The 23730-nt window shown below is 42.7% G+C and overlaps 1 protein-coding gene across 13 annotated transcripts in view; it reads left to right on the forward strand.

Annotated features, from left to right (window-relative positions):
* Nucleotides 1-23730, forward strand: part of ADGRL3 (adhesion G protein-coupled receptor L3) — a 548617-nt gene that overhangs the window by 176496 nt on the left and 348391 nt on the right. For all 13 annotated transcript variants that reach the window (XM_081893739.1, XM_081893730.1, XM_081893741.1 and 10 more), the window contains exon 3: nucleotides 19291-19512. In XM_081893739.1, the coding sequence (XP_081749865.1) occupies nucleotides 19455-19512 (58 nt within the window). In that variant the 5' untranslated portion in view covers nucleotides 19291-19454. The remainder of the gene's footprint in view (nucleotides 1-19290; nucleotides 19513-23730) is intronic.

The raw sequence follows: 23730 nt of genomic DNA on the forward strand, positions 1-23730 counted from the left end.
GCAGAGATTATACAATGCTGCCTCCAGCGAGTGTTATACTTTCCATATTTCAAAAACTCCAAGGTTTGTTGCGCATGAGAGTCTAATAAACTTTAATCGGAGAACCCCAAAATGGCAAGAGTCTGGAAGTGACCCTATATCTGACATGACATGAAAGACAAAAATCCACTCCTCAGATGGTATAAGATGCCCAGGACTGAGAACCTGGAAGTGGGAGTCTTGGGTTCAAATCCCTGCTAATTCATGTAGCTCATTGGGTGGCCTTGGGCAAAATTCTTTTAAAAGGCTACTCTGAACTCTATGTAGGAAAACTGCAGAGAGGTAACTAGCAGAGGCAGAATTTTATTTCCTCAACTGCTGCTTGATCTGTTTCAGATCATTTATGTTGATTTTATTTAGCTAAAGGCTCCCTTTAGAAGATTGTTCACACATAATGTGTAGGTGGAATATATATATATATACACATATATACACATATTCATTTACATTGAAGAGATTTAGTCAGTTAAAAAAATTTGCAGATGACTGCAAATAGGATGTTATTGTTTGAAAGCTGTGATTCATTACTACAGGATATTAGAACATGGAGAGTTTGATTTGTAACACTGAATAGTTAATGTGAACAAATCATAAATTACAGCATTAGCTGGCTGCAGGTTTCCATTTGCCAGGATGCTGTACAATTTGGAACTGAAGCAAAGTGCCCCCTTTCTCATTTTCCCACCTCATGGCCTGGCTGAGGGCATTAAAGTCATTGTGGTCTACAAGGGTAGTTGGTGAGAGTTCTTCGGCACAACCCTGTACATTTCTTCTCAGACATAAGTCCCATTGATTTTGAGTGGGCTTACTAGATCAGACAATGTTTGTAGGTTTGCAAGAAGTTTTGTGAGGAGTATTATTGGAAGTATTGCAAAAATGGAGAAGGATGATTTGTTAAGAGATGTAAAGGCAATATAAAGTTAAGAAATGCATAAGAAGTGGTTAACACGGTGGATCATCAGAGGTGCTGATGGAAGTCTAAAAAGATTGTATAAGTGATAAGTTTTGTGGTACATTTTATAATTTATATGTTAAAATCTATCTATCTATCATCTATCTATCTATCTAAAGATTTTGAGTGGGCTTACTTACAGGTAAGTGGGTATAGGATCGCAGCCTAGGTCCAAATCTCCTCTAAGCCATGAAACTCACAGAAGAGAACAAGGGAGATGTTCCTTGTGAGTCCTGGCACCTCTTTTTCTAGAAAAATAGCACTGCCAGTTTTTAGGGCATTTCTTTTAAGTTTCCCTCACAAAACAAGAAGGGAAAGTAGAAATGTCCTATTTAGGAAAAGGACTTGTCCTTTCGGTGGTTTCAGCCAACACTTTCTGTCAGGTGTTTGAGTCTGTCCTTACGCTGGCAACTCTTGATATTTTCATCTTAATTTTGAATTATTATTACTTTAAGTAGATAGCAGGTGCCGACAAAATTTAATCAGTGCAACAGGAGCTGAGCCCCGAGCCATCCAGATGGTTCTGCTGCATGTTTTAAAGTACTTCTTGGGGGGCTTTAATGAACTAAATCCTTGTGGTAGAAATCATTCATTGAAGAAATAGCTGAGAGGTTCGGGGGGGGGGTTTAAACCACCCTGCACCGTGAGGCTTATAAAATCAATCTCCAGTAATGGGCACTGGCGGAAATGTTGCACGCCCCCCCCCCCCAATGTATCTAGCTCTGCTTCCCTTATCTCATCTGAAATGTCTCCAAATATACTTCAGAGCACTGCAGCAAAAGTAGGTTGAGGCCACAGCAATATTCTTTCCCCCCCATTCATTGTAGCCCTTCTTATTCATTTGACTGCCCAGTGCTTTGAGGAGTCATTCATTTTCCTGTCATAAAATGCTTGGAATCTGTCGTGCCCGAAGGAATTTTACTGAGAAGTGGAATCGATGAAAGGGCTTTGGGAGCGCTCACTTGGCCGGGCAGGGGCTGTGCATATCTAAAAGTTTACGATTGTCAGTCATCTTGGGGTTTTTCTGGGGGGGCTGGTGGGATGTGCCTCTGGGGGTGAAATCAAAGCCCTGGAGAATCACAGCGCCTGCTGTGGCAGCAGAGACTGCTAACTTTTGCCCAGCGTGGGGCTCAAACCCATGACCCTGAGATTAAGAGGTGCTCTACTAACTGAGCTATCCCAGCTCCATTATCATTTTACTTAGTTGCTAGGTTTTGCACTTCCACGATGGGCGTAAACCAGGCCTAAACTGAAGGCCCCACAGTGCAAGACCTGTGCTGCTTCACATTCCCTCCCTTATAAGTAAAGGTAAAGGGACCCCTGACCATTAGGTCCAGTCGTGGCCGACTCTGGGGTTGTGGCGCTCATCTCGCTTTATTGGCCGAGGGAGCCGGCGTACAGCTTCTGGGACATGTAAGGGGTGATATGATAGCCATGTTCAAATATATAAAAGGATGTCACATAGAGGAGGGAGAAAGGTTGTTTTCTGCTGCTCCAGAGAAGCGGACACGGAGCAATGGATCCAAACTACAAGAAAGAAGATTCCACCTGAACATTAGGAAGAACTTCCTGACAGTAAGAGCTGTTTGACAGTGGAATTTGCTGCCAAGGAGTGTGGTGGGGTCTCCTTCTTTGGAGGTCTTTAAGCAGAGGCTTGACAACCATATGTCAGGAGTGCTCTGATGGTGTTTCCTGCTTGGCAGGGGGTTGGACTCGATGGCCCTTGTGGTCTCTTCCAACTCTAGGATTCTATGATTCTATGACCACTCCAGGGCCTGGGCAGTATGTATGGAGTTCCTGGACTGCTCAGACAGCAAAGAAAAGGCTTAAAACTGCAAATAGCAAAGCTGGTCCTGATGCAGTCAAGATGCAGTCAAGAGGTTAATTTTGTGTCCAGGGCGGCTGTCTACCAGCTCCACCTGGTACACAGGATGAGACCCTCCCTGCCCACAGACTGTCTCGCCAGAGTGGTGCATGCTCTGGTTATCTCCATCTTGGACTACTGCAATGCGCTCTATGTGGGGCTACCTTTGAAGGTGACTCGGAAACTGCAATTAATCCAGAATGCGGCAGCTAGACTGGTGACTGGGAGTGGCCGCCGGGACCACATAACACTGGTTCTGAGAGATCTGCATTGGCTCCCAGTACGTTTCTGAGCACAATTCAAAGTGTTGGTGCTGACCTTGAAAGCCCTAAACTGCTTCGGTCCTGTATACCTGAAGGAGCGTCTCCACCCCCATTGTTCAGCCCTGACACTGAGGTCCAGCTCCGGGGGCCTTCTGGCGGTTCCCTCGCTGCAAGAAGTGTTTACTGGGAACCTGACAGAGGGCCTTCTCGGTAGTGGCGCCCACCCTGTGGAACGCCCTCCCTTCAGATGTGAAGGAAATAAGCAGCTATCTTCTCTTTAAAAGACATCTGAAGGGAAGTTTTTGATATTTAACGCTGTACTGTTTTTAACACTTGATTGGAAGCTGCCCAGAGTGGCTGGGGAAACTCAGCCAGATGGGCAGGGTATAAATAATAAATTATTATTATTATTATTATTATTATTATTATTATTATTATTATTCCTCCATACTTCAGAGAGGGAAGCAGCAGCAGGCCTGGGAGCATCCTAAGGTTTGCAACTGTGCAAACTCGAGGAACTCTCTAGAAAAACAGCCCAGTCCAGTAAGGTTGGGCTCAGTTGGGACAGAACGCTAACCTTTGCTGGGTGGTGGCCGAATGGAGTGGCTCAAAACCCGAAGGGGAGCTGACATGGTGTTTCTAGTCCAGGCACCCCCAAACTCAGCCCTCCAGATGTTTTGGGACTACAACTCCCATGATCCCTAGCTAACAGGACCAGTGGTCAGGGATGATGGGAATTGTAGTACCAAAACATCTGGAGGGCCAAGTTTGGGGGTGCCTGTTCTAGTCCATGCAAGTTCCTTATACTACTATAAAACTGAAGTCTCTTTAATATTAAATATTATCTTCAATATCTTTAATATAAAACCCTTGAGATGGAGTGCCTTACAAATGTAAATAATTAGTTTTATCTGTTCTGTGTATCTCTTTCTGATAGCTATCACTGTGGAGAACATGCAATTGATTATTAACTTTTTTATAGTCCTATTTCAGAGGGTCAGGTGTAAGTTGGGATGGATATTTTGTGAGCAGTGTTAGAAACTGATATATGAAAGCTAGGAGCTCAATGGCATCTTAAACCCAGGTTATGGGCATAACGACAGAATGTCTAGGCACGCTTTTTCAATAACAAGGATACAAAGCTGAAAACGAATGAACTGCAGCTAAAATATTTTCATTTTTCACATGGTCTAGTCCTTCCCTTGGTCCCACCCCCTTAATATTCTTCCAGAGAGTAGCTTCCACACTGCAGTTTTAATCTGAAATCTTAGGTGCAGTACTGCCTGCAGAACTCAGAAACTGCTTGCACTAAAGAAATTTCTTGTCGCAAAACGCGCTTAGAACAATGGGAGTTTTGAACACTGGTTGTGGTGTGGCTGGTGGCTTGAGCCCTGTTATTGGCTCCATTAAGACGGTTAAATAGAGTAACTTACAGACTGAAGTGTAGTCTGTGAAACCTTTGCCGTAATGAGTTCATCAGTTTTGGAAATGCCACAAGACTTTGTTCATTCTACATGCAGATGTGACCATGTTAGTTGATACTGACACATGGAGGTTAGTCACTGGCAAATGTTCAAAAGAACTACAACTGAACTTAATTATACTGAAGTTCATAGGCCTCTTACCATTTCCAAAACACGTTTTTTTAAATGTTTTATGAAGTTCAGTATCTTTCCGAAAATAATTAGGGCAGATAGATGTTAACCTTGCCCTGTATTTCAACCTGAAACATATAGCTTGTAATGTTATCTTAATTAAATGGGTAGAGGGTTTATTGAATCTAGATAACGATGAAACATGTTGATGTTTTATTGGGCTCCATTAAGAGTACTGTAAAAAAAGAAAAAGTAATTCCAGGCTTAAAGAAAAATTCACTTTTTACTGTTGGTCAGTTAGGGCGAACATTTCATCATTATCTGCTGACAGAGCATTAAAACGTAGATATTTATTACCTACAGAAATGAAATGCTTGAGAGCAGCTAATTATCAACTCATCTGTTTTATTTCTTAACATCTTCAGCTTCAGAGAGAAGACATTTTAAATCGGCATCTGCAAGAAATAGAGCTTTTCACAGGCTTGTGAAGCCAGCTACCAATAGTGTCAGAGCCGGGGGGTGGGGGGGCAGGTATACATTTTGCAAATTATCTAACATGTCAGCAGGCATTTGCATTTCTAGTTGGTTTAAAGATACCTCTGGGTAGCAGGCAGCAGGTTGGGTCAGGGTGCTCTATACCAATGCATGGAGTATGGGAAATAAACTGGGTCCACTCAAAATATTTATCCAGGAAGGCAAATGTGATTGAATGGGCATTACTAAAGCCTTACAAGATGAGAGTCAAAATTGAAATGCAGAGATTGAAGGGTGTAAATTTTTGAAAGGAGCAGACCAAACAAGAGGGGAAGGGAATAACATTACAGTGAACCCTCCGGATACAAACGTAATTCGTTCCCGGGGTCCAGAGCGCTTCTGCACATGCGTGCGCAGCAAAACCCAGACGTATACACTTCGGGGTTTGCTGTGGCCGTAACCCAAAGATTCCGTATCCAGAGGGATACGTAAGTAGAGGTACGGCTGTACAGTGGTACCTTGGGTTACATACGCTTCAGGTTACATATGCTTCAGGTTACACACTCCACTAACCCAGAAATAGTGCTTCAGGTTAAGAACTTTGCTTCAGGATGAGAACAGAAATTGTGCTCTGGTGGCGTGGTGGCAGCAGGAGGCCCCATTAGCTAAAGTGGTGCTTCAGGTTAAGAACAGTTTCAGGTTAAGAACGGACCTCTGGAACGAATGAAGTACTTAACCCGAGGTACCACTGTATATATAAAGCTATAGTGGCTGACCAGGCAGCTTGGCTTCCCTGGCTTACATGAGCAAATTCTCCTATGTGCGAAAAATCCATGTACAGTCAAACCTTGGTTCCCGAACGGCTCCTTTTTGGAACGTTTTGGCTCCCGAATGCCAAAAACCTGGAAGTAAATGCTCCGGTTTTCAGACATTTTTCTGAAGCCAAACGTCCGACGTGACTTCTGCTGAGTGCAGGAAGCTCTTTCAACCAATGGGAAGCTGCACCTCAGTTGTCGAACATTTCGGAAGCCAAAAACTGGCATGCCAGGAAGAAGGTTAGGATTCTTCTCTTGCATGTGTAGTTTATTAACTTCCTTTCATTTCCTGATGTTTATATTCCGCTTCACCTTAAACAAAATGACAACAACCTCAAAGCAGTTTAGGTTTTTTTAAATGCAAGGTGTTTTGTTTTGGAGGAACATTCGGTTATGCACAACTTTAACATTCACTGAGAACTTGTCATTGGCAGTGTTAAAAACGGAGAATTGAAATCTAGGAGCTAAATAGCACCTTAAACCAAGGTTATGGGCACCACAATTGAATGTCTAGGCGCACTTTTTATAACAAGAATACGAAGCTGAAAATGAATGAACTGCAGCTAAAATATTATGTTCACTTTTCACATGGTCTAGTCCTTCCCCTGCCCACCCCCTAATATTCTCAAGAGGGTCTCTTCTCCAGTCTTCAGAGAGCAGCTGGAAGTGGGGAGGCAGAAAAAGGTCCTCCTTTCCTTCCACTCTGCAGTTTTAATCTAAAATCTTAAGCGCAGTACTGCACCCAGAGCTCAAAAACTGCTTATTTTAATGAAATTCCCTGTTGCAAAATGTGTCTAGAACAATGGGAGTTTCGAACACTAGTCCTTGGTTAATAAATGAAAAGCAAAATATCCTAATCCAATACATCACATCAGATAGATTAGTGGCATGTTTTGCCGCTGGTTACTGGGAGGTGTAGAGATTTTACCTTCTTGGGCTCCATGATCACTGCAGATGGTGACAGCAGCCACGAAATTAAAAGACGCCTGCTTCTTGGGAGAAAAGCAATGACAAACCTAGACAGCATCTTAAAAAGCAGAGACATCACCTTGCCAACAAAGGTCTGCATAGTTAAAGCTATGGTTTTCCCAGTAGTGATGTATGGAAGTGAGAGCTGGACCATAAAGAAGGCCGATCGCCAAATAATTGATGCTTTTGAATTCTGGTGCTGGAGGAGACTCTTGAGAGTCCAATGGTCTGCAAGAAGATCAAACCTACCCATTCTTAAGGAAATCAGCCCTGAGTGCTCGCTGAAAGGACAGATCCTGAAGCTGAGGCTCCAAGACTTTGGCCACCTCATGAGAAGAGAAGACTCCCTGGAAAAGACCCTGATGCTGGGAAAGATGGAGGGCACAAGGAGAAGGGGACCACAGAGGATGAGATGGTTGGACAGTGTTCTCGAAGCTACCAGCATGAGTTTGACCAAACTGCGGGAGGCAGTGGAAGACGGGAGGGCCTGGAGTGCTCTGGTCCAGGGGGTCACGAAGAGGCGGACACGACTAAACAACTAAACAACAACTGAGAGGTGTGGGGCAGCAGAGAGTTTGGCGGGGGGCAGGTCCTGCTGCTGTGCCCCCACTATGTTGAGCTATCTTCTGCCTTGCCCCTCTTCCTTTTGGCAATGTTCTGCCAGGTAATCACCGTTGTGATGTCCCACCGACTGCTATCAATACAAAGGATGTGAGGAAATCCATGAATCTGAGAGTGGAAGGAAGGTCTGCTGCGAGCATTTGGGCAAAAAATAAAAGGAGAGGGAAGAAATAGGGATGTCACGGTGGGAATTTGTTACAGACCGCCAAACCAGGCAGAGGACTTGGAAGATGTCTTCCTGGAACAGATTACCAGATTTTCAAAGAAGACATTGTTGTATTGGGAGATGCCAGCTGCGTCAGAAATTGACTTCCATGTTTTGTACCTTCTGCTTGTCCTTTAAGTAGCTGTGATCAAGTTTATTAGTTATTTGTTACTCATAATTATTAATATTTAACAATTATATTATCATTGACTGTATTTTATTATTCCTAATTTTAATGTATGAATACATAATATTTCCTTTTGTTCGTACTAGGCAAGTAGTTACATGCCTCTAGAAGACAGGAGTGCCTGGCGTGCTCTGGTCCAGGGCGTCACGAAGAGTCGGACACGACTAAACGACTAAACAACAACAACAGAAGATATTTGCCTAGATTTTGCACTCTGAATTATCCTCACAGGGCACAGGGATGTGGAAATAATTGTGTCCCATGCATTTCCGGACCCCATTATTTGCATATTACCTGAAAAATAAAAAGGGCTTGTAGTTTGCAGTTCTCCTACCCCACTACTGCAAAAATAAAATAAAAATTAAATTGTTAGAAAAGGGCTAAATAGCCAAAATCAACCAACTGCTTCAAAATTAAAACTCATCCAAAAATGAAAGCACCCAGCGAAGGCCAAAAAACATTCAAGCCTGCTAGCTTATCAGAACTAATGGTGCATTCACGTTGCAGTTTATTCCATGTCCATGACTTCCCCCCAGCTCTTAGGTTCTGCCTTGTGTTTGAGCTTTTCATGGGATGTAAGAGCCATTTCTGGAACCACAGTGGAACAGAGTGCAAGTTTAGTACCCATTTCCATGTTATGTGCTTCCAGAATAAATCTATTTGCAAACAATATGGAAATGAGTGCAAAACTTGCGCCATAGTCCACTGTGGTTCCAGAAGTGGCTTTTACATCGTGCAAAAGCTCAAATACAATGTGGGAATTAGCAGTTAGAGAAAAGTCATGGAAATGGATTGTAGCCTGACATGAGAAATCCCTTCCCAGTCCTCCTAAAAATACAGCAAATAAAACAAAGTGCAGTGTGCCCCCTAAACTGTGGGTCAGGAGTGGCATGGCAAGGAAGTTAACCCTTCCACAGGACGTACAGTTGTACCTTGGAAGTCAAATGGAATCCGTTCTGGAAATCCGTTCAACTTCCAAAACCTTCGGGAACCAAGACGCGGCTTCCGATTGGCTGCAGGAAGCTCATACAGTCAATCGGAAACTGCGACGGACATTTGGGTTCCAAAGAATGTTCGCAAACCGGAACGCTCACTACCGGGTTTGCGGCTTTCGGGAGCCAAAACATTCATCTTGCAAGGCATCTGAGTTCCGAGGCATGAATGAACTTGCTGTGAAAAAGGTACTGCAGTGACCCAAAAAGCTTTAGGTTTAAAAGCACGTCTGTCCTGATTGCCCTACCAATTAATTCCTCCAAGAAAGCACTAAAGGAAAAAAAAGTTAATTAATGTTTGCCTTTCACCCCTCTAGACATTTTATGACGCTTCTTATACTATTCTTGAAGAACTACGCCGGCATAGTAATAGGAGTCCCTTCAAGGGGTAGGAACACTTTTCTCAACAGGAAATACCAAGAATAATTTTTCTTAGGATTTGTGTTATTGTTACATACTTTCGGCTGCCATCCAGTAGTCCCCATGAAGGTCTTCCAGGGGTTATTGCTTTCCCCCCTTTCTGAAAGAGGACTTCCTTCACAGAGGGAAGGAGCCAGGGTCTATGATGCTGTAGGAAGATGGACACAGAAATTAAATGAGATATTGGATCATTGTTTATTTATGGTATAACAGCAGCTAGAACCCTTAGAGCACGGAACTGGAAGAATGAAACGCTCCCAGAGATTGGCAGATACAGTGGTGCCTCGCAAGACGAAAAGAATCCGTTCCGCGATTCTCTTCGTCTAGCGGTTTTTTCGTCTTGCGAATCAAGCCCATTTACAGCTTAGCGGATTAGCGCTACAGCGGTCTAGCGGCTTTTAGCGATCAGCTGTTAAGCGGCTTATCAGCGGATCAGCTGATAAGCGGCTTAGGAAAAGGGGGGGAAAGCGAAAAAAACCCGCAGGAACTCGCAATATTTTTTCGTCTTGCGAAGCAACCCCATAGGGAAATTTGTTTTGCGAAGCGCCTCCAAAACGGAAAACCCTTTCGTCTAGCGGGTTTTCCGTCTTGCGAGGCGTTTGTCTTGCGGGGCACCACTGTACTCATGTTAGAATATCTACAATTAGCAAAACTGACGGGATCAGTCAGAGGAATATCGAAACAAAAAACAACTAGAGAATGGATACTATTTAAGAATTATGTAAAACTTTATTGTACAAATAACTCCATATTAGCAGAAATCGAGTGTATTTGTAAAGAAAAAGATCAAAGGAATGTACACAAAGCAGAAAGAAATGATATAGAATGTAAACCTGTGTAAAAAAAGGATGTTATATCAAACAGTATAATGAGAAGGATGGGAAGGATTGTGCTGATGGGTACTTTTATTATGTAAATAATTTTTCTCTTTTCTTTTTTGATTTATTTGCTTCTTATCTATGCTTGTTACTTTTCTATTTCTTCTTTTTTCTTTCTTTGTAAGTTTTCTATTTTATATATTTTTCGTTTGTTATCAGTTAAGACATAGTATACAACACGTTTGTATAGATTTGCAGTTTTTTTAATCAATAAAGAACAATATTAAAAAGAAAGAAAGAAAGAAAGAAAGAAAAGAAAGAAAGAAAGAAAGAAAGAAAGAAAGAAAGAAAGAAAGAAAGAAAGAAAGATGGACAGCCAGTTCCCCTCCACAGCTGGAATGGGCAGAAAGGAGACCATTCCAGCTGTGGGTGGGTTTGTCTTGGGAGAAGATGTGGACCCGCAGGGCCCAAAGCCCTCCATTGGACCAGTTCCAATGAGAGCAAACTACAAACAAACCAACAAACCAATATTTATTTCGCTAAATTTATATGCTGCTTGATTGAAGAAGAAAAAAACCATAACCTCAAAGCCGTTTACAAAAAAAGGCAGAACAATAAAATCACTTAGGGGGGAAAAATAGCAATAATAATTTTAAGACATTTGAAAAGTTAATGCTGTGAACTGCCCCGAGATCTTCACATGCAGGGCAGTATACACACATTTAATAAAATGAATAATAATATATAGACTGAAAACAGATTAAAACCCACATCACCTTTCTAAACATCTGGGCAGGTTTGCCTAAGCAAATACGCTTTTAGCAGACATTGAAAAGAATCCAAGTAGTAGTAGTAGTAGTAGTAGTAGTAGTAGTAGTAATTTATTTATACCCCGCCCATCTGGCTGGGTTTCCCCAGCCACTCTGGGCGCCTCCCAACAGAATATTAAAAACATGATAAAACATCAAACATTAAAAACTTCCCAAAACAGGGCTGCCTTCAGATGTCTTCTAAAAGTTAGATTTAGATTTGATGAGCCCTAAGCTACTGAAGGTAATGGGGCCCTTTCTATGTCCAGCTGTCCTTTGTCAACAACAAATTGTCGCTGGTTTTTGTGTTGAATATATGCTATATGGCGATTTATGGACCTCATAGGTATCTAAAGCCATTTGCACACATTGCTATGCAACCAGTCCATGCAGAAGGTAGGCACCCTATATATAGAAATGAGCAAACCAGTGATCTTTTAGGGAGCAGGCTAGCAGGCGGGGCCCATTACTCACATCATAGGAGCCTACACAACACAAAACACTGTGTTCAGTTCCTTGACATCTGCTGGGAGGGCATTCCACAGGGCGGGCGCCACCACCGAGAAGGTTCCTGCTTGATATCAATGTGCAGGGAGTTCCAAAGTGTGGGTGCTCCTGCACTAAACGATCAAGTTCTTGCAAATGTGGGGTGGGTATTATGTTGCTGCCTGGATAGTTCAGTTGCTTAGAGCTGATAATGCCAATGTTGCAGGCAGTGCCAGATCTACATATAAGCTAAACAAGCTATAGCTTAGGGCCCCACTCTCTTGGGGGCCTCCTAAAAATTTGAAGGAAAATAAACTGGATGTACATTTCCAAAATATAAGATAAAAAAACAAATAAAACCTATATACAGCAACTGTGTTTTGTGTTGTTTTGGCTCCTATGATGTAAGTAAAGGGCCCCGCCTACTAGCCTGCTCCCTAAAATATCACTGGTTTGCTCATTTCTATATACAGGGTGCCTGCATTCTGCATGGACTGGTTGCAGCGCAACATGCGCAAATGGCTTTAGATACCTATTAGGTCCATAAATTGTTGTTGTTGTTATTGTTTAGTCGTTTAGTCATGTCCGACTCTTTGTGACCCCATGGACCAGAGCACGCCAGGCACTCCTGTCTTCCACTGCCTCTCGCAGTTTGGTCAAACTCATGCTGGTAGCTTCGAGAACACTATGCAAATATAAAAGGTAAAGGGACCCCTGACCATTAGGTCCAGTCGTGACCGACTCTGGGGTTGTGGCGCTCATCTCGCTTTGCTGGCCGAGGGAGCCGGTGTACAGCTTCCGGGTCATGTGGCAAGCATGACTAAGCCGCTTCTGGCGAACCAGAGCAGCACACGGAAACGCCGTTTACCTTCCCGCCGGAGTGGTACCTATTTATCTACTTGCACTTTGACGTGCTTTCGAACTGCTAGGTTGGCAGGAGCAGGGACCAAGCAACGGGAGCTCACTCCGTCATGGGGATTCGAACTGCCGACCTTCCGATCGGCAAGCCCTAGGCTCTGTGGTTTAACCCACAGCGCCACCCGGTCCCTTAGCAATATATTCAACACAAAAAACAGCTACAATGTGTTGTTGACAAAGGACAGCTGGACATACAAAGGGCCCCATTACCTTCAGTAGCTTAGGGCCTCATCAGACCTAAATCTGGCCCTGGTTGCAGATTCGATCCCCATACAGGACAGCTGCATATTCCTGCATTGCACGGGGTTGGACTAGATGATCCTTGGGTCCCTTACAACTCTCCAATTCTGTGATTTTGTGTGACACCTACAGTAGTGGCTGACTCCTCCAATTGAAGTGATCTCACAGGTCAACTCGTCCCAAGTTGCTACAGGCTTTATATACTAATAGTAACAACAAGAACTTGGCCCTTTAATTAATCAGCAGCCAGCCTTATTTCTGATAATTTGTTTCACTTCATCTTAATTTGAGTTTTCCACCATATAATGATCCATCCTAGTACAAATGGTGGGACTTCAGCGTTTCTTTTTAAAGTGCCAATATTTGTGGTATTCCACATGCATTCTTAATAGAGATGGGTAAGCACTTTGCCACTTGTCCTGGAAAGCTGTCTTGAACTTCAACCAGGCACTTTGCTTGAAAACCCTCAAGAGAAGGGAGCTGAGTGCTGGAAGCTGAATTATATATATTTATATATAAAAATAAAAATAAATACACACACACATCTGCAACTCAGCATAATGACACTTTGTGCGGCTGATGAAGCGTACTGTAGTCTGCAAAAGTTTATGCCGTAATAAATGTGTTAGTCTTTAAAGTGCCACAATTTACAAGATTCTTCTTTGCGTTTGCTCTGACATTTCCCCTCCCCTCTTTTAAAGTTCTCCTTTTCGTTGCTGTTGATAAGCTACCTTTATTTTCCTCAACTTCCTTGATCCAGCTTTTTACAAAGAATCTTATTATCTCCACAAGAAGCCATGGAAGCATGCTACATTTTTTGACAACATGGTTTCAAAGATTTTTTTCCCTATACCCCTTTATGTCATTCTGTTTTCTTCTCTTTATTTGACTATTATAACTTGAGTTGTGTGCCTGTTTTTTTACTGACTACCTTCAGGTTATTTCCCTGTCTGTTTAAAAGGGAATATTTTATGTGCTTAGCTGCTTGTGGAGTTCTCCCTCCTTTTCATTGTTTATACGCTATTCCCCATTTGCTTTCCATGAATTTATTGCATCAAGTACTTTCAATGTAGAGCAGAGCAATCCCAGCAAAGAAGAGCCATGTGGGTGAGAGGCACATTATTAGAATCAGAATTGTAGAGTTGGAAGGGACCACAAAGGTCATCCAGTCCACCCCCTGCAATGCAGGAATCTTTTGCCCAGCGTGGGGCTCAAACCCACGACCCTGAGATTAAGAGGTGCTCTACTAACTGAGCTATCCCAGCTCTATTATCATTTTACTTAGTTGCTAGGTTTTGCACTTCCACGATGGGCGTAAACCCGGCCTAAACTGAAGGCCCACAGTGCAAGACCTGTGCTGCTTCACATTCCCTCCCTTATAAGTAAAGGTAAAGGGACCCCTGACCATTAGGTCCAGTCGTGGCCGACTCTGGGGTTGTGGCGCTCATCTCGCTTTATTGGCCGAGGGAGCCGGCATACAGCTTCCGGGTCATGTGGCCAGCATGACTAAGCCGCTTCTGGCAAACAAGAGCAGTGCACAGAAATGCTGTTTACCTTCCCGCCAGAGTGGTACCTATTTATCTACTTGCACTTTGATGTGCTTTCGAACTGCTAGGTTGGCAGGAGCTGGGACCGAGCAATGGGAGCTCACCCCATCGCAGGGATTCGACTCCCTTATAGTCACTCCCTTTTAACCACTTTTCTTTTGTCTCTATCTGCTTTAAGTTTCGGTGAGTTAATACCACTTTTAACTATTTGCTTTTATCCCTCTCTTCTTTAAGGCTTACATGCTTTATTTTATCTCATGTTTGTATCTCATGCTGGCCTGACCGTAATAAGGTTTGTAATATTATTTACTGAATTGTTATTTATTAAATTTATATAACCACCCTTCAACTGAGGATCACAGAGCGCTTCACAACATAAAAACACAAAAGTGCAATACCGTTGTTAGTATCCACCATGAAAGTCCCAACCTGTGGAAAATTCAACAGATACAAACTGGTATCAATAGATGCTAACAATGGTATGCACTTTCGTGTTTTTTTACATTGCAAAGCGCTCTGTGACTCTCAATTGAAGGGTAGTTTGAGGCCCCCAAACAGGTGTTAATGGAAAAATCCCAGGGCTCCCTTGGACAAAAACAAAGACACCAACCAGGATAACTTGGAGCAAAACAGCAGCCTATAGCCTTGGCCTTTATTGATCTGTTGCAACAGGGTGCTCCCCTCACTTGCAGGAGAGAGGAAGGACATAGAAAAATGGTGTGCCAGGTCTTATAAAGACTTTTGAAATTCCCATCCTGTAGATCAAGACCACCCCCAGAAACATCATGCATACATCACAGAAAGGAGGTGTAATGGTTCTAGGGGTTGCTCGTGCGTAAATCGGCGCCACACCTGGCTGGGTTGCCTGAGTGAACCCTTTCTGTCTGGACAGCCACTCGCCCGTGGCTGTCTCAATCGCCGGCAGAATCCGTTAGTGGGCATTTCTTGAACTTCTTCCAGCAAAGAAGCTCTTTGACACCTAGTCTCCACCTATTCTCCCTGCGCGGAAGTCGTCTGTGCAGGGAGGGTGTGGGCAGTGGAGGACCCGTGCTCTCCCTGCTGGTCTCTGGCGAAGAGTTATGGAGCCACCTCGCCGATTCCCCCATCTGCCCCCCTTCTCCACTGGTGCTACGCTGATTTCCTTCCCCAGAAGATGGGCTGCTTCTCTCCCTCCTGGACGCTTTCCGGAATCCCTCTGGAACCCTCCCTCTCCCTCTGGCTCCTATGGCAGTTCCCTGACAGGAGGGGTTGAGGGAGGAGTTGTGGTGGTAACCTGAGTGTCCTGTCACCTGGCTGGTTCCCCCTTTCCCCCTCCCCATAAGTACTTTCCAGGTGACAGAGGGGAGTTTGCAGTTTCCTGCCCACAGAGGGAAGAGCTGATCATTGTCCTTTGTTCCAGTCCGTGCTGAATCCACTCCCATATGCAAGTTCTTTGTGATCTTGATGGTCTTCTGTCTAGGACCATCAGGGTTGGCATAGCAACTGGGCAGGGCTCCTGTGGATGTGCTGGGATGCTGAAGGGATTATGGCTGCCCTGTTTCAAACCTTCCCCATTTTGTAGTCCTTCCTTCATGGAGAAAAATAAAAGCGGAACAGTGCAGATCCGATGTATGATTGATTTTCTATGAATTTATAACAGAAGTGTAGCGTATGTAGTGTGTGAGTGTGAGTGAAGCTTTTACAAACTGAATGATTGGAGGGGGGGTGTTTCCTGCTACACAGGGCATCTCTTTTATGCAAAGCAGATGAGTCCGCTTTCTCTGCTAAGACTCCCAGCTGTCTTGGCGTACTAACCCCCTTCAGATATCATTAGCGTTCTCACCCACCCAGTGGATGTATCTAGAAATGCGGCATGGAAGCTGGCATCATGTGTCTATAATGTTCCTGTGTGCTGAGGAATGTGCATGCACTGGGTAGAGCGGGCATCCCTAACCTTTGGCCCTCCAGATGTTTTTGGACTACAATTCCCATCATCCCTGACCACTGGTCCTGTTGTAGGCCAAAACATCTGGAGGGCCAAAGGTTAGAGTCTGCCCCTGTGATCCCTCTGTACCAGGCAAGCCCTGAACTCCTGAAGGGAGCTGGCGTGTCTCTTCACAGCATGCGTTTTAGCCACCATGTAATTCAGTGGCTGAGACCGTAGAATTATATAGGATAAACTTACCTTTCTGGGGGGAAATAATAATGCATGGTTGTTGCCAAATTTAAAAGAAATGCACTTAGCTTTAATTGTAGCACGCCATGGATCATTAGGAAGTTAAAATCGGGGGAACGGCTTTTTGCGTCTGCATGTGCATTCCACACCGGGCTTTATTTTGAGGAGCCGAGCATTTAATATGCTAAACCGTCTTTTACTTGTTTTATTTATATTATGGCATTTAATTCTGTGGAGCTATTACAGCTGCTTTCTGAGCCTGCATTATTCATCAGCCGTGGGTGAAGGAGCCTTTCTGTTAGTTCCCTTCCTCCACCGCAGAAAGTCTCTGTTCCTGCTTCTTTTTAGATCAACCTACAGCCTGGAGGGGATGGGACACAGCTTGACACTTCATAGTGGGTTTTGAAGTAACACAGTACCAATTTTCAGGAGAAACTTTATTGTTCATTATAAAACTCTTGTTCCAAGTATACATTCCCCCCCCCACACACACTCCAATTTTAACAAAAATACACTTCCTAAGGATTCTGTGTTCCATTTAGATAAGAGATTCCAGCTTTCCCCAGATGTTGCCAGAACATTTTAATTGGGGGAGGTTTAAAGAGTGTTGTTCTTTTTGCACTCCTGTACTTTTGAAGTGGCTCAGACTCGGCTCAACAAAGCTTGTTTGCTCGCTGCCAAGGATCCTTCTCCCAGTTCACGGGTGTGTCTGTATGCAGAAGGATCTCTTGGTTTCCACATCTACCGAAAATCCCTTTATTAATTCATTGACCACCTCCTAGGTTGTTGGGGATTTTTTGAAGCCTATGGGCACATATAAAACATTTTTGTACCTGAAAAGAAATTCTCATTCAGCGGTGGCAAATATGCTTCTGTCTGCCTCCGGCCTATTAGAAGTAAAATTATATTAAATGGTTTCTGAGGTGTGAAAAGGTTAACTCAAGGAGAGACTGCAAGAAAACCACCGTAGTGTAAAACATTAATCTGTTTTACACTTAAACTTCATGTCACCCTGCAGCCAAAAATAGCAATGATCATTAAACCAAATTTGCTCCTAAACATTAACAGAAATTTATTACGACTTACAGTTCTGAAAGACAATTAAACTTGCTTTTCATGTGGAGAACCTTCCCACTGAAATTGCTTCCCAGCAGGATATTTATTTATTTATCGGTTAGCCTATTATCATGGGGGGGGGGGATATTTTCCACATATGAACATTTTATATATATATATACAATCAATTACAGACACACCTTGATATTCTTTCAAGCTGCTCCTTTAACCCGCTTTGTTGCAAGCAGGGAGTATTTGTAAAAAGCTGCAAAGTTTGTATTTTCTTTTGAAAAAACTAAGTCCCATTTGCACATTTGGTAGAAAGACAAGATGCAGATACCACAACAAGGGTGAGTTTGAACTATTCATCTAACCTCTAACCACAGTGTGGGCATTAACATCAGGGCTGAAGGAGTTTAGCCCTTCTCCCTCCACCTCATCCCCACTTAGGCTGCATACACAACATATGTTTAAAGCACACCTCTCCCCAAATAATCATGGAAACCACAGAGCTACAAATCCCCACGACTTTAACAAACTACAGTTCTGGGATCAAATCAGAAACCAGGGCGCCTTCTGCAAACCCGGACTGCCCCTGGAAAATAGGGATACTTGGAGGGTCTGCTACCTTCCTCACTCACTGCAAATCTGGTGCATGAGCCTTCAGGAGTGACTGGTGCTGGAGGGGACGGGGAATAGGTTTTATGGCCATAATATCCCTGTGGGTTGGTTGAAAAGCAGTTCAGCTCAGTTGTCAGTAACTCTTGTTGTTGTTGTTAGCATCTACAGTCAGCCTGGGCAAATTTGTCAGATGAAACTTTCTAAAATCGATAAGTTTGGAAGGCATATCACGCACTCTCTCCAGCTTCTTAAGGGCATCTTTGAATGCAGAGCCACAAACAGTATTTTAGACGTAGCCGCAGTTATATCCTTTCCGTTTGATTCCATTTCTTGAAGCCCACTGACAGCCAGGCTAGGACTGCAGTCCTTGAGGATTTACTCCCTGCAAACCACTTGGGTTTGTTAAGCTATTGTACCCCCCCACCCCCTTTTTGATCCCAGCCACATCGTAAACTTATTGCAACCATGTAATGCAAAATGAGCAAGTTCCTGGACAGGGAAGGGGGGCAGCGGAGAAGAGAGCAGAAGTACTTTGTTGGGGGCGCCAGAGCCCCCTCAGGAAATTAACTTTTGTCTCACTCTGTGCTTGCTCCTTCACATGAAAGCTGATAAATAAAATAAATCTGCGCCGCAGCCTCTGTCTCCCTCAACATCAGGTTGTCATCTGCAATATCACAATTTATAATTTACCTACTCTGAGGATTGCAAGACAAATGATTACCCACGTTCGAAAAGCGTTATGTAAATGATAAGACTTTTATTTTATTTTTTTACTTATTACCCTTTTGGATTGGGAAGTGAAGCAGGGAAAGTCTTGTGCCTTGGGAGAGTTTACTTTGCTATTTTGTTTATTATACATTTACATCTGTTCAGGACTGTGGTCCAAGGACCTGATAAGCCTATAATTAGACCTCATAAACGTGGGGAAGAAATAACAAAGCATTCTTCCACACTGCTATTTTGTGTCTTCTTCTCTTTAGGTCTTGCTTTCCAGATACAATTTCTTGATGCCTTCATGCAATCTGTGCATCCCACAGATTTGCATTAATCCTATGCTTAAATTTTCAATAGACTGTCTGCTTCATCCTGACATATTTCTAGTTCTAATTATCGAACGGAGACATCAGCAAAGGCTTGTTGGAAAGTATTACTTGGTGCAACTGTTTGCCAAATGCACAGCGATTGTGGTGCTTAGAAACACCCAGTTTCTTAACTGTTTTCCCCCTTTTTCTTTTTCTTTCTAGGTCTTGAATTTTGGACACTGGGTGAGGGTGTTGGTTTAGAGGGTAGCCACCCCGTTCGGATTAAAGCGAACTATCGCCTGGAGGATTACCAGCAGAGAGAAATCTTGATTCATTCTTTTGGAAACTTTCGCTGCTGAATTACCCTTAAGTTTTGGTCCACAGTCATGTGGCCGCCACAGCTGCTGTTCCTCACAATGCTCTTGGCATCCACAGTCATCCACGGTAAGTTCATGAAGGGCTTATTCAGTCCTCCTCTGCCCAGCCCAGGAAGTTGAACTCTGCTGCGGAACAGATGAAATTTCAGAACTGTTGAGTTCCTGTTGATTTGCAGCTTCTTGAAAGATGATAGATTAGATAGATAGATAGATAGATAGATAGATAGATAGATAGATGATGGTGATAGATAGATAGATAGATAGATAGATAGATAGATAGATAGATGATAGATAGATAGATAGATAGATAGATAGATAGATAGATAGATAGATGATAGATAGATAGATAGATGATAGATAGATAGATAGATAGATAGATAGAGATAGAGATGATAGATGATAGATAGATAGATAGATAGATAGATAGATAGATAGATAGATAGATAGATGATAGATAGATGATAGATAGATAGATAGATAGATAGATATAGATAGATATAGATAGATAGATAGATAGATAGATAGATAGATGATAGATAGATGATAGATGATAGATAGATAGATAATGATAGATAGATAGATAGATAGATAGATAGATAGATAGATATAGATAGATGATAGATAGATAGATAGATAGATAGATAGATAGATAGATAGATAGATATAGATAGATAGACAGACAGATGATAGATAGATTAGATAGATGATAGATGATAGATAGATAGATAGATAGATAGATAGATAGATAGATAGATAGATAGATGATTGATAGATATAGATAGATAGATGATAGATAGATAGATAGATAGATAGATGATAGATAGATAGATAGATAGATAGATAGATAGATAGATAGATAGATAGATGATAGATAGAGATAGATAGATGATAGATAGATAGATAGATAGATGATAGATAGATAGATAGATGATAGATAGATAGATAGATAGATAGATAGATAGATAGATAGATAGATAGATGATAGATAGATATAGATAGATAGATGATAGATAGATGATAGATATTGCATTGGTTATGCTGCTTCGGTTCAGAAATGTAGAAAGTTTGATTCAGGCAGACTATTTTTTTTAGAAAGCCAGCCCTCCACACTGTGACAAATGCAGGGTTCAACTAAGTCCACTTGTCAGTGGCAATTTCCCACCCAATGTCTGGTGAGCGCCCCCCACATACCTTGCCCAAAGATCCCACAAAGAGTGTAAACAGATGAAATGCTTTCCTTTTCCAACGGCAGTTCAGAAAGAGTTTGGGGAGAGCAGAGGAGACATTTGTCTCCATTCCTTGTGGCCTTTTGCAAGCAATGGCAGTGGAGGTGTGGAGGTGCTGCAGACACCTTTCTGCAAAAGCCCAGAGGCTTTCCCCCCTATTTTCTCCTCAACACCCCAGGCTCAGCGCTATGCCAGCATCTGCATGATAGGACGCATACGTATATTTAACCAAAGATCTAGAATTGCCACTACCTCTGTCAGTACCTAGCAATGTTCCCAGCTGGCAGCATCTTGCTGAGACTAATGATTTGGTTGAGAAGCAAGACTGGGAAGAAGAACCTGGCTGCCAAAGAAAGTGTTCCCCTCTTTCCCTCTTCAGTAGTCAAATTTCCAGAGGGTCCTTACCATAAATAGCGGGAGAAAATACTTGAATGGTTTGGGGACTAAGAGCCCTTTTATCTGTCAACATAAAGCACCGATGAACATTAAGTATTGGTTTTCTCTTGATCAGAGGGTGTGAGGTTTGAGGTTCCCCTTCCTGCATGGCTAATAACTGTTATCTCTGCTAGAAAGTGATTAAGGCAAGTGAGTCCCTTTTGGTTCTGCTAAACCTCTCAGCAGCTGTCTGTGCTATTGACATCCTTCAATATAACCTAGCCGGGATAGGACTTGGTATCATCGCTTTGTGCTGGTTCCATCACTTCCTGGGGGAGGAATTCTAGCCAATGGTGCTGGAGAACTCTCTTTGGCTTGCAGGGTTCCCAAATATTTTGTTTCTCAAGTCACTCAGTAGCTACATGAAACCTCTGGGACCTGTTGTCCAGGAATTTGGAGTATATTGCCATCCACATAAGAATGCTCCTCACCTCTATTTCACCAATTAGTTGGTTGTGATACTAAATGAGTCCTTGAGGTCATTAATGGACTGTGTGAGGGAAAACAAATGAAAGCATTATCTAGACAAGGCAGATGTGCTCCTGGACACTAGAATGGCTGATCTGGGAATAGGAGTTCAGCCTGATTTGGAAAGGGGATAGCTTGAATACTCTGGTTTGCAGACTGTATCTTGGATTCTCAGGTTGCAGTTGTGGGCATTCCTGGAGAAATCAAATCTGGCTGTGGTGACTCCACATGCCACACGTAACACCAGAGCTGGATTATTACAATGCACTTTCCTCCCTAATCATCCCCACAACTTTGTGTGAGGCTGGCTTTGAAATGTGTCTGGAAATATTGGTCCAGAATGTGGCCAATAGACTGTTGGCTTTAGCTGGGAATCACATGTCTTCCTTTTTAAGACAACTTCACTGGCTTTGGATACATATCTGGGCAAATGCTGTTTGTCCTGCATTTCTAAAGCACTTAACTGTCTTAGGAACCAGGATACTTGAAGGACTTTCTTCTCCTACATGAACTTGCCCAATTTGTAAGATCTCTTTATGCCCCCACCAGCATATGAGTTGTGCCCAGAGAGGACATAAAGCATTGTCTCCTCCATGGCCACTCCAAAGCTTTAGTTTAGTACTCTCCTCTCATGCCTGTTTCACCCTCTCTGTTTTACTTCTGTTGACATGTGAAAACATCTCCTTTCTGGCAGACATTTTTCCTGCTGAGTTGCTGGTGGGATTTAATTCCCCCTGTTCGTTTCTTTGTTTGTTCGCTCGTTTGTTTTTAAAATTATCAGCTGTCTTTTCTCCTTTAGATCAGTTTATATAGTTCTTATTGATTGGATTTAAATATTTTGACTGTGCTGCGAGCCACCTTGGATATTTGTTAAAGGAAAATACAGGATACAATTGAATAAAACAGAATATACTCTTGTCATTTTTCATTTTTCATCGAAGATTAATTAGAAATCCTAGTATATGTTATAAAAATTGAGAGATTCCAGGGACCAGGGACATTAATGATGTTTAGTTGTTTTATTTAATTTGGCTCAAAAACAAATTGTTCATTTTTCAGAAGCCAAAGGAATATTTAATTCACATAACCAAGGGATGTCTCAGAGACAGTGAGCTTTCGTGCTGAAGTACTTAGAATTCATATTTAATTGAATTCCACTTGCACTGAAACAAATTGCAGATCTCTCTGCATAGAAACAAGGACTGTGGATCGATGGGATAGAAAAGGAATATTTTCATCCTAAGAGAAGCCTTTAGTTGTTGCAGTTGCCCATAAATGAACATGATATACAATGAGAATGATAGAAAGAACGCTGAATGTTAGGCATTAGACAGTTTTCTTTTTCTTTTTTAAGGAAAACGGTTGATGTGCTTTGACAGCTGTCACGCTGGAATTCAAATAAGTTTTAAGCATGTAGGGATGGAGTGGAGAATGAAGAGCATGAGGAGAATGTGAATGCACAAAGCTGGCCATTGGTCTGTCCAGCCTAGAGTTGTCTACTCTGAGTAGCTGCAGCTTTGCAAGATCTGTCCCAGCCCAACCAGCTGACTTCCTCTTCTAAGAGGAAGTGCCTGGAATTCCACCTAGGGCTGACTGCATCTAAAACTTGGACCTCTGACCCATGACCCATGACCTCTTCCCCTCCCTAATGGCTTATTTACATCATTAATATGGTCTTCATGCTATCTGGAGAGCCATGATTTAAATTACTCTAAAATAAATCTTGGACTCTTCTGGTTGCAGAGAAACACTTCAGAATTTACACTTTTACACACACTTTTACACACACACACAATGAACATCTTCCATGTTTTGTTAAGAATTATGTTACTTAACTTCGAGGGTAGGTTGGAAAAAATAGAGCTGGTGCAACGGCACACTGTGACGGAAGCCAGAGTGCACAGAAATGTCATTTACCTTTCCGCCGCAGTGATACCTATTTATCTACTTGCACTGGCGTGCTTTCAAACTGCTAGGTTGGAAGGAGCTGGGGCCGAGCAACGGGAACTCACCCCATCACGGGGGTTCAAACCGCCAACCTGATCGGCAAGCCCAAGACGCACAGTGGCTTAGACCACAGTGCCACCCTTGTCCCTATATATAATGCCTAACTACCTTGTCAGAAGAGAGGCTGTGGAAAGTGTGTTATCACCATC

Source organism: Podarcis melisellensis (genome assembly GCF_964234715.1).
Source record: "Podarcis melisellensis genome assembly, chromosome: 17".
Classification (NCBI taxonomy): domain Eukaryota; kingdom Metazoa; phylum Chordata; class Lepidosauria; order Squamata; family Lacertidae; genus Podarcis; species Podarcis melisellensis.